Below are 12226 nucleotides of genomic sequence, written 5' to 3' on the forward strand. Positions count from 1 at the left end.
CTCCAAAGACTTGGAAACAAGGACTCAGACGGATGCTTGTGTGCAAATGTTCATAGCAGAATCATTTATTCACAATGGCCAAAGGGTAGAAACAGCCTAAGTGTCCATCAGCTGATGAATGGATAAGTTTAATATGATATACATACACAATAGAGTATTATTCAGCCATAAAGGGAATAAAGTTCTGTTATATATGTCAGCATGGATTAACCTAGAAAACATTACCCACTAAATGTAATAAGCCAGACAAAAGGCACAAATAACTTATGATTCCACATATATGAGATATCTTGAGTAGGCAAATTTATAGAGATAGAAAGTAGATTAGAAGTAGTCAGAAGGCACCTAGGTGGCTCAGTTGGTTGTGTCTGACACTTGATTTCAGCTCAGGCCATGATCTCAGCATTGTGAGATTGAGCCCCATGTTAATGTTGGGCTCCATACTGGCTGTGGAACCTGCTTGGGATTCTCAATCCCCTTCCCTCTCAGCCCCCCCACTCCCCACCAAAAAGAAGTGATTAGTGGCTGAGGAGAACAGAAATGGAGCATTATTACGTAAAGGGTATAACATTTCTATTGGAGGTGATGAAAATATTTTGGAAATAGTGGTAAAAGTTGTACAACATAACGAATATAATTAATGCCATTGAATTAAAAATGGTTAAAATGGCAAATTTTGTTACATATATTTTACCCCAATTAAAAACATACATAGTTCATGTAATTTAATAAAAGATACTGACGCCACCACCCTTAGGCACATGTGTTCCAACATGTGGTTGTATGCAAACATGTTGTCTTTCTTTTTTTTTTTTTAATTATTTTTATTAACATATAATGTATTATTTGCCCCAGGGGTACAGGTCTGTGAATCATCAGTCTTACACATTTCACAGCACTCACCATAGCACATACCCTCCCCAGTGTCCATAACCCCATCACCCTCTCCAGACCCCCCTCCACCCAGCAACCTCAGTTTGTTTTGTGAGATTAAGAGTCTCTTATGGTTTGTCTCCTTCCCGATCCCATCTTGTTTCATTTTTTCCTTCCCTACCCCTCAAACCCTCCACTATATCCTCTATGTTTATCGTCCTTACCTTCACAATATAACACGGATTTCTTGAAGTCAGGAACCCGTCTTTATAGAAAATATCTTTTAAGAAATGGCTTTTAAATATCCTTTAGCAAACAGAGGTTTAGAGTAGGTTGTTTTTGCAATTGCTGAAACTTTTAGGAGAGCATTTGATATTTTACGTGAATGTTAATATACTTAGCCTTGACAAAGTGATATGAAGTTGTTTTGGAACATAATTTGGTATTTCTGACTATTTAGGAATTGTGCATATTAACCCTGATACCTTTGGAAGGAAAGCCAAATAACCCAGCCAAGTGTGCTTTAAGTTTTTTCTTTTGCTCTTTTCAACAAAGGGCTTGGATAATTAGGCCGATGACAATCTATGGATAGGAGTCCTACTTATTATTTTCCCTAAATCCTCCTTAAAGGAAATAAAAAATATTCTATACTTTGTCCGAGCATAAATAATTTTACTTTTCTCGGAGTTAAGGTGTATTTCTTCATCTTTTAAGATCCTATGGAAATGCTAAAAAATAAAATTGGTAATGATGACAAACTAATAGTTTATACTGCATTGTGTTTAATGTACATGTAAATATGTGAAATCAAAACCTCTTAAAATCTAGATTGTTTTATTGCTGAGTGTCAGGATATTTTTTGAAAATAACTGAGACGTAAACGTGAGAAGATGTTAGCTCATATTTACTGTTACTCATCTTGTGAAAATTTCTGTTGTCTCATTCGCTGTCAGCCTTGAGTTTTATATTTGGAATCCACCCAGCAAACTAGTTAGGAGTGATGATGTGATGAATGCTAAAAAGGTTATTGAAAACTAAATTTCTCATGGGGCGCCTGGGTGGCTTCCTCAGTTAAGCCTCTGCCTTCAGCTCAGGTCATGATGGGGGTGGGGTGCTGGGATTGAACCCTGCCTTGGGCTCCCTGCTCAGTGGGGAGTGTGCTTCTCCCCCTACCCCTCTTCCTCCTCATGTGCTCTCTTTCTCTTGCTCTCAGATAAATAAAATAAAATAGAATAAAATTAAATTAAATTAAAAAAGAAAACTAAATTTCTCTTGTATGACTATTCCAGAGGTCAAAATTAGAAATCACTGTTAATTTCACTTTCATTAGACTTTTTTTGGAAGGTGCTTTGGCCACATGGTAAAAGTGCTTTCTAACAGATTTTCCTATCCCTCCAAACATGGACAGTAAATGAGATCTAGGGAGTTTCATCTCAATTTTTACTGTGTATTTGAATTATCTGAAGATCTTGATAAAATGCAGGTTCAGACTAGTGGGATGGACATGGGTGGTGAGATTCTGCATTTCTAGTAAGCTCTTAGATGCCTGGTCTGTGGACTGCAGTTTTGAGCAGCAATGCTCTGGGTGGAAACTTATTTCAAATATCTGATTTTGATGTTCTGTTAAAATTGGCTGCCCTCCAGAGTTGCTAGATAAAATACAGGGTGTTTGCTCAAGACGTCCCATTTACTATTTTTGCACATATCGTGTACTACAAAATAATTCATTTATCTGAAATTTAATTTTCACTGACTGGACGCCCCATAGATAGATATAAATATACCCCAAATCTGGCAATTCTAAAATGTGATCTTAATAATTTCTGAATACAGTTAAATATCAGCATATTATTAGATATAAAATAATATGATTATTTTCAGAGAAAAGATGCAGAATTAGGTTTATTTCGGACTTTTTTTTTCTTTTTTTGAGAGAGAAAGAGAGAGAGATCGTGATTAAGCAGGAGAGGGGAAGTGGGAGAGGGAGAGAGAGAATCTTTTTTTTTCATTTAAAGATTTTATTTATTTATTTGATCGATAGAGATCACAAGTAGAGAGAGGCAGGCAGAGAAAGAGCGAAGAGGAAGCAGGCTCCCCACGGAGCAGACAGCCCAATGTGGGGCTCGATCCCAGGACCCCGGGATCATGACCTGAGGTGAAGGCAGAGGCTTTAACCCACTGAGCCACCCAGGCGCCCAAGAGAGAGAGAATCTTAAGCAGGCTCCATGCTCAGTAGCATGGAGCCAGACACAGGACTCTATCTCGAGACTGTGAGATCATGATCCGAACAGAAATCAACAGTTGGGCACTTAACTGCCTGAGCCACTCAGTTGCCCCTCTGACTTGTTTTTTCAGTACTTATTTAGATATTTTGCTCATAGGCTTTTCAATACAATCAAATATGGAAACATGACTGCACCCCCTCCAGTATCTAGGAAATTCTTGGAAAAAGAGTGAAATCTGTACATTCTAAAATATATCTGATAGCACAGAAGTACCTGTTATCAGTATTTTCAGTTGAACACTTGAAATAATAAGATGTTAATATGATAGATTTGAATTTAGACAATCTTTATAGTTTTTTTCTTGTTATCTCTTCGAGTTGGTATTGTGTACTCCTGGTACTTTCAAATCCTGTGTATAATTACATTACATGAGAATGGTCTTTCATTTTCTTCAAGTGTATGTAAGAAAACGTAAATGCTTTTCTTTGTTTTTCCAGATTCTTTACAGAGTTGGAAGCAAGACATCAGAGTAATATCTTCATAGATGACATAAGTGACATTGTGGAAAAGCACACAGCCTCCACATTTGACCCATATGTGAAGTACTGCACAAACGAAGTCTACCAGCAACGCACACTACAGAAATTGTTGTAAGAGATGTTATTGAACGTTACGGCGAATAGCCTAACCTCGTTTTAATTAGGTCACATTGATTGAAATTAATTGATCTCTTACATCGTATTTAGAAATGCCTTCTGATAAGCTGCTTCCCAGTACTGCTTTCAGGGTGAGGGTGTTTGAATAGAAATATCTAGTCTGTGGACAACTTTCTCTCTAAAGCAATTATGAAATTATGGCTTCTGTTACTGTTTTCCTTGTTGTTGTTTTAAATTGCTGTAAGACACAGAGTGACCATTATTCTAAAACTTCCGCTTTCCAAGCCATTAACTGGCCATTGAGTAATTTGCCTGAGGCCAAGAGAGTATTTGAGTTGAACTAGTGGCTAGGATCCAGATTCTCTGCTCTTCTAATCTTCCTTCATTCAGGTGACAACTCCATTAATTTTTTTTTAATAGGAATTGCCGATTTTCCCCTTCTGGGTACTTAGAAGTGAAGAGAGAAGGGAAGGTCTGAAGGATAGCAAAAGAAACAAATGTTCTTAAAGACTTTAATTTGTGAAAATGATGCTTTAAAAATCCTTCCTCACCTTTTTCCCTTTGTCCTATTTAGGTTACTGAGAGTTTTGATGTGATGTGTATGGCTTTAGCCTTAAAACTCAGTGATTGTCTGTAATGTCTTGTTTTATTTCAGAAGACCCTGCTTATCTCACATAGCTCTCTGTTCTCTAGCACAGTGTGCATTGCCATTAACTCAGCTTGGGGGCTGAAGGCTATTATCAATCACCCCCCCCCCACCCCCGCCCCAGTGGGCTGTGACATTTACCACCACAGCCTGGAGCTCTGGTCAGCTGCTACGCAATGTGTGAGCCCCTGTGGAGGGACTGGGGTTGGTGCAGAGAGAAACAATGCACTGAAGTTTCCAAGTCTTTGGGAAGGGCTGATTGTGCCCCTTCTTCTCTCTCCACAACCTCATGAAACTCTTGTGTGGGCAGGGGGGAAAACCAACAGCGGGCAACCCCGAATGAGGTTTTTAAGTGCAAAACCAGTGTTGTTGGCACTGTTGACATTTGGTCTGGATAAGCCTTTGCTGTGGGTGCTGTCCTGTGCTTTGTAGCAGGTTTGATAGCATCTCTGGCCTCTGTGCACGAGATGCCCCTCACTCCAGTTGTGACAGCCAAGGATGTTTCTAGATGTTGCCAGATGTTCTTAGCGGCATAAATTCACCCCTTGCTTTTCTTAATCCCACACCCGTTCAGGAATCACTGGTAACTGTAGAAGATGCAAATTATATGTTTGAAAACAAAGCTTTGAGTTAGAGCTAAATTTCATTTTGTTTTCACTTTATTTTTCCGGATTTAGGAATGGTGACTAGGTACTCTTGTAACTCGATACCATTGCCTCTTCATTCATTTACTTCCCACTTCTGTAAATTTGTAGCTCATATGTTTTTCATTGTTCATATTGATATCTTCATTGCCTATCTTATATCCAGTCGTTACTATAAAAGGTAGACAAGCCATCTGTGTCTATGTCATTGTTTGTTGATTTATATATTAAAAGATCCAGTATATGAATTTATCAGAACATTTTATACAGGCATACCTAGTTTCATTGTGCTTCACTTACCTCACTTTAAACAGAAGGTTGTGGCAACCCTGCATCGAACTAGTCTGTCGGCGCCATTTTTCCAACAATGTTTACTCACTTGGTGTCCCTGTCACATTTTAGTACTTTTCACAATATTTCAGACATTTTCTTTATTATCGTAGTTGTTACAGTGATCTGTGGTCAATGATTACGACTCACTGAGAGCTCAAGTGATGGTTAGCATTTTTTAGTCATAAAGCATGTTTTAATTAAGGTATGTGCATTATTTTTAAGACATAATGCTCTTGCACATTTAATAGACTACATGACTTTTATACACACTGGGAAACCAAAAATTCCTTTGACTGGCTTTATTGCAATATTTGCTTTATCGTAGTGGTCTGGAACCAGATCCACCATATCTTTGAGGTAGGCCTGGGATATGTTTTTACTTCTTAACTTGAGGAGGAAGTATTTTGAGTTTCTTCTTTCTTTGTTTCTTTTCAGAGCCACTAACCCATCTTTTAAGGAAGTACTGTCACGAATTGAGTCCCACGAAGACTGCAGGAACTTACCCATGATCTCCTTCCTCATTCTCCCCATGCAGAGGGTGACTCGCCTGCCCCTGCTCATGGACGTAAGACATGACCTAATGGCTCTTCCTCTGTGGGTAGCTGTGCTGCTATCAATCTGGTTAAGAAAATTATTCTTACTTCACTTAAATCAATGTACTATAGCTCTTCTTCAAATTCCTCCAACTAAATGTAAGTGTTGGAAAGTCTCACTGTGTCTGATATCTTTGGAAATTACCTTCAACTTAGGCTTGTGTGGGCACTCTGAAGATTTCAGATTATATCACTCACTTAACATTTTTTGAAATGGGAAAGATATCAGTTTATTGAAGACAAGGGGCTTGGATTCTGTTTCCAGCTGAGCCACTAGGCATGTGAGCTTGAGCAAGTCACTTAACATCTTCACTTTTCTCAGATTGATCACCAAGATCCCTTCCCTGGAGGGTTCCCAGAGGCTGTGGTGCTTCTGCTGTATGTGGGGATGAGACACACTTAAGCACTAGAAAGGGTGACTCAGTCGTTGAGCCTCTCTGCCTTCGGCTCAGGTCATGATCTTGGGGTCCTGGGATCCAGCCCCGCATCTGGCTCCCTGCTTGGCAGGAAGCCTGCTTTTCCCTCCTACCCATCACCCCCGCCGCCCCCCCTGTTTGTGTACCCTCTCTTGCTGTGTGTCTCTGTCAAATGAATAAATAAAAATCTTAAAAAAAAAAAAAAAAGAAGACATGCACTTGCCCTCATTTTTTATTGTACAAAGGAGGAGGAAAGGCCAGTGTCCTTATTTTAGGAAACATTCATGAAGAAAACAGGGATTTGATTTTGAATGGTGGCAAGACATGCCTGGAGGCGTCCAGTAGAGACTGTCTGGTCTGAAATGCAGCTGGGAGGACAGCCCACAGCAGCAAAGACTGAGAGAAGAACCAGGTGGCCCGGCACAGCTCCCATCTGGCTGGTGGGCCAAATTGTGTCTTTTTGATCAAGTTAAAATATTTTGCCGTAGTTTTACTTTAAAATTGGATCGTGATGTAAATGTCAGTTTTAAATGTATTTGAGTTTTGCATGTCAAAACACAGGATAAAAATACAGCAAAGAATTATGATTGAGTAAAGTTACAAGATAAATTCCATTTTCCATATTCCGTTATAAATTCACAAAGATTTCCGTAAAGCACTGACATTTTGCCGTGAGTAAAAGCATGTGATCCCAGTCACTTTGTTGGCTCTGCTGGCAGGTTGGGGGTGGGGGGCTGGTTGTTTCAGGATTCCCAGCACCCCGCTGCTCTCCAGCTTCATCTCAATTTACTACCTTCCTGCGTTTCCTTTGTGATTTTGGAACTTCTCTCCTTGCTAATATTGGGAAACTTGCAGAATTTTGAAAACTTAGTTCTCTGATTTTTTTTTTTTAATTTTATTTGTTTGACAGACAGAGATCACAAGTAGGCAGAGAGGCAGGCAGAGAGAAGGGGGAAACAGGCTCCCTGCTGAGCAGAGAGCCCGATGCGGGCCTCAATCCCAGGACCCTGAGATCATGACCTGAGCCGAAGGCAGAGGCTTTAATCCACTGAGCCACCCAGGTGCCCTGATTTTTTTTTAAATCACATTTCTCATGTTTAAGGATGGAATGCAGCCAAGTTATCAAAACCAAATTTTGGCTTAAAAAAGGATTATTTGTAGGTTCCCTCCACACTCGTTCCCTGACTTTCCCACTCTGCATCTTCACATTGTTGTTGGCTGTCACTTCTCAGCTTTGTGACTAAAACAAGCATGTCTTTCAGGCACTAGTTCTAATGATCCTTCTTTCACGAAGCCTTCCTCATTGCCCTTCTGAGCAGATTGTCTTTTTCCCCATCTGAACACTCACAGCACCTTGAGAGAAGGGACTCTGATAAGGTAAACTTGGTGTGCGAGAAATCATGTGGCTTTTGGAGAAAGACAGATCTGGGCACAAATTCTGGCTCTCCCACTTATAGTATGATCGCTGGCAAACTGCCTAATTTCATCTGAAGCATAAGTGTAATAAGTTCTGGAGGGATTGGCATGGAAATAAATGAAGTAGTAAATGTTAAGCCTGACAGTAATAGGCAATCAGTGTTTCTTAACTAAATTCATGTATGTAGTGTTCAGGCTTGTCCTGAGTCATGTAAATATGGTGAGTTTTTCAAAGATACATTTGAGGAGCAGCTACTGTACTTTCTTCCATAAAATTTTATCAGCAGTAAAATGTCATTAAAAAAGTTTTATTTTATGAGATTTCTAACATTTTCATAAAAATACGAAACTTTGATCTAGAGAAATATTTCAAATTTTGCTATTTTTTAAAAATGAGAAATGGGTACATTTCTTGCAATGTTATGAATGTTTAAGGTTCTTTTTCTTCTGATAATGTATTTTAGCCACATTTCTTTAGATTCTGTTGATGCTGTGATCTCTCAACCTTCTGTATTTTCTCTGTTTAAGTTTGAGAAAATTGCTTGAATAGATTGGGACTCATAGAATCTAACATACTGTGTTTTACCATGTTGGAGGTTAATGCTGTGAATGGCCAGTGGGCTCAGAAGTCTTTTGGGTCAGAGACCCTTCTGAGATTGTGAATAAAGCTAGAGTCATTCTCCCTAGAAAATTCAGTAGACACAAAATTTTACATAAAATTGAAGTGTGCAAAGACAGCTTAGGACTCAGGATGCCAGCTTTTAGGGACATACACCAGTATTTTTCATACTGCTTCTGTACACATTAGTGGGTCATGAAATTGATTTTTGAACCATAACCAGTATTTATTAAAAAAGTGGAACAGAGGGACACCTGGGTGGCTCAGTCCTCTGAGCGTCTGCCTTTAGCTCAGTGGGGAGCCTGCTTCTCCCTTTCCTCCCTGGTTCTGCTCTCTCACTATCTCTACTGCTATCTGTGTCTCTTTCTCTCAAATAAATAAATATAATATTTTAAAAAGTGAAATAGAATAGAATGTATGGAATGTGATATATACATAGTTCATAATGTGATTATATATTTTATAAAAGACCTTTTTTCATTTTTATGTTCACATGTCCTGGTTGCTAATGTAAATGGATTTCTTACAGTGGGTCATAGTAAAAAATGTGAGAACCATTGACAAAAGTCCACAGGTGGGACACTCTGCTTCTCACATAGCATTATGTAATAATCCTGACACCTGACTTCCAGCTTTGTATGTCTGGTACTCACGTACATTTAAGGTACCAGTTCCAAACTTACCTTCCATCTCTGTTTGATTCCTATTGCTGTAATCAGTTTCTGCAAATGTGAGAATCTGGCCACCTGGGCAGAATCTAAATGTACTTAAAGCATCATCTCTTCAATTTTGCTTCATTTGGAGAGTTAGTTAAACGTGTTGAGGTGAACATTTTTAACAATTGAAATGATTCCATTGGCTTTGAATGGATATGGTTTCAAAGATTATTTGTATTAGCCCTATTTGAAGTCAATTTTAGCATCACAAAAATTGCAGTATAGCTATATCAAGAGAAAGAGAAGATCCAGCAGCCTGTTTTTCTTTATCTTTTTATTCAGTGATAGTATCTACAAACATAGTTACTTTGAGTAATGATGACAATGGTAATAATTAGTTTTACCATTCATCGAGGGCCTACTGTATGATAGGCACTCATAAAGAGCTGTATGTGTATTGTCATTTAATCCTGGCAATAGCATTGTGACATAGTTGGCTTTATTCCCATTTTACAGATGAGGAAACTGAGTCTTCTAGAGGTAGGGTTGGTGACTTGCCCACAATCAAATAGCTAGTAAGGGACAGAACTTGGATTTGAAACCTGGTTCCTCCACCTCTGAAGTCCATTCTCTTATGTAATCATTCCCTGGATTTACTTAGATCCTGTGCATTTAAAGACTGTTTCCTAGTTTTGTCATCAGATTTTAATGTAATCTTTATAGTCTTCCATAATGTCATGTTCAGCATTGTTAAGTTTGCTAAGAGGTTGTGGCTGGACCTTGATTTTATTTTACTTAATAAAATAAATTGATTTTTTTTTCTTTTCATTTACTTCACTGCAGACTATCTGTCAGAAAACACCGAAGGACTCTCCAAAGTATGAGGTCTGCAAAAGAGCCCTAAAGGAAGTGAGCAAGGTAACTATTGAAATCTACCTTGTCCCTCAGTAAACCCTTCAGTTTCTCAGAAGAGCACACATCTGGGTTTGATGCTGAGCATTGGGAGTTCTCAAAGCCATTCACATGGCATTCTTTAGGGAGCTGAGAAACAAAATAATGTTTGCTGTTCTCAAATGAAGAGAGTGTTTTTATTATTTTACACGGTCTTGCTATAAGGGCCAATAGAGATCTCATTTTCCTTTGGTGTCTGGGTAGTCGTTTATTCATTCTTTCATTCATTAAACAGCTGTTTACTGAGTATCAACTACTGTGCCAGGCATGATGCCAACCCCTGAAAATGTGGTGACTAGACGTAAGACAGTCGTGGTTAATGTCCTCATGCAGTGTGCTGTGTAAAGGGGAAAGCAGGTGTTAAGTAGGAATTACAATAAAGAATGGGGAGTGACACGGTAGGGAAGGACATAGTGATGTTTTAGCTGAAACCTAAAGCGAGCTGAGCTCTGAACCAGGGCTTGGTGGGGAAAAGAGTGTCTTGAGTATGTGTAGAAACCCAAAGGCAAGAAAAATACTTGGGGCATTTGAAGAACTGACATGCGGTTATAGAGCCCAGTCTAGGAAACAATACTGAGGAGCCAATGTTAGGGAAGTGTGGACTTTGTCTTATGACGACGATGCAGAAGGTATAAATTCATGTGTTATAATGGTGGCAGTAGGGGTGGGACCATTTTGAGGCTTTTGTATTGATTAGGCTAGAGGTGACAGTGGCCTTTATGGATGTATAGTAGGCTGTAGAGAAGCGATGTATAATATTGGGGAGGTGGGCACAAAGATTGATTGGGTAAGTGTATTTAAGATCATGGAATATCAAGGAGTCAAGGAGTATGGTTGCTGGCTTGGGCAGCTAGATGGATGCTCTTATTTACCTTCACAATAGAAATATAGGGAGAAGTTGATGGGTTCCATTTTGGATATGTGACAATAAAAGTTAAAAGAAATTCTATCAAAGTATAGAATATTCAAGTTGGCTGAATAAACAGGCCAGGAGCTCATTGGAGAGACTGGAATTGGAGACGTGGATTTGGGAATCATGGGCATGTGATGATTTCTGAAGCCGGGAGAGGAGATGAGATCACCCAGAAAGAGTGTATAAAGTAAGAAGAGTAGTGAGTCTGGGACACAACCATGAAGACCACCACCACCATTCATCTTGTTTAGGGGAAAGGTACCTAGAGAGAAGACTTAAAAAACAAAACATACCAAAGAAGGAGGAAAACCATAATGGCCTGGCGAATGGCAGATGATTTGGTGGAAGGACGGTCAGCTTGGTTGAGTGCTCCTGTAAGATAAAGTGAAAAATGAGTCAAGTATATATGGGTTTATCATCAGGCAAATTGTGTCCTGGCGCTGGTGGGCGTGGAAGCTGGATTGCCGTGTGTTGAGGAACGAGTGGGAGATGTGGAGATGCTGCTGGCCAGCAAATGTAGCTGCTGCTTCAGCACTGGGGCTGTGCATGGAGAGAGAGAGCTGCAGCTAGAAGGAAGTGTGGGAATGCCTTTTTGTTTGTCCAAAGATTAGAGAAAACGTGGGAGCATTTCAATGCCAATAGAAATGTTGAGCTGAGAGCAAGCAGTAGGTGTAGGAGTCAATGAAGATAATGTGTGAGCTAGGCAAAGCGGGGCAGAGACAGTGGTAGTGCCAGAAGTTTCCCAAACCACTTGTAGCTACCATACCACCTTCAAGTCTGGCACTTTTATTTTTTTTTTTTTTAAGATTTTATTTATTTATTTGACAGAGAGATCACAAGTAGGCATAGAGACAGGCAGAGAGAGAGGGGGAAGCAGAGAGCCCGATGTGGGACTCGATCACAGGACTCTGAGATCATGACGTGAGCTGAAGGCAGAGGCTTAATCCACTGAGCCACCCAGGTGCCCCAAGTCTGGTACATTTTTGTGCCAGTTTCTGTGAGGTAGTTTTTCTTTCTTTCTCTCTTTCTTTCTTTCAAGACTTATTTATTTATTTTAGACTGAAAGTGAGTTGTAGGGACGGAGGGAGAGGAAGAGAGAATGCTCCTGCAGACTCCTTGCTGAGCACGGAGCCCAGTGTGGGTACTCAATCCCAACACCCTGAGATCACGACACGAGCCGAAATCAAGAGTCGGCTGCTTAACCGAGTGAGCCACCCAGTGCCCCTGTACTTTTGATCAACTCTGAGGTGACTCTGTTTTATGTATTCTCATCCTTGCCAATAGT

The 12226-nt window shown here is 39.7% G+C and overlaps 1 protein-coding gene across 4 annotated transcripts in view; it reads left to right on the forward strand.

The window, feature by feature from the left end:
- Positions 1–12226, forward strand: part of ARHGEF26 (Rho guanine nucleotide exchange factor 26) — a 122827-nt gene that overhangs the window by 63020 nt on the left and 47581 nt on the right. For all 4 annotated transcript variants that reach the window (XM_013057733.2, XM_004755588.3, XM_004755589.3 and 1 more), the window contains 3 exons: positions 3596–3748; positions 5813–5942; positions 9921–9995. In XM_013057733.2, the coding sequence (XP_012913187.1) occupies positions 3596–3748; positions 5813–5942; positions 9921–9995 (358 nt within the window). The remainder of the gene's footprint in view (positions 1–3595; positions 3749–5812; positions 5943–9920; positions 9996–12226) is intronic.

The sequence above is a fragment of the Mustela putorius genome, unplaced genomic scaffold (genome assembly GCF_011764305.1).
Source record: "Mustela putorius furo isolate JIRA1106 unplaced genomic scaffold, ASM1176430v1.1 tig00003834_pilon_pilon_pilon, whole genome shotgun sequence".
NCBI classification, from domain to species: Eukaryota; Metazoa; Chordata; class Mammalia; order Carnivora; family Mustelidae; genus Mustela; species Mustela putorius.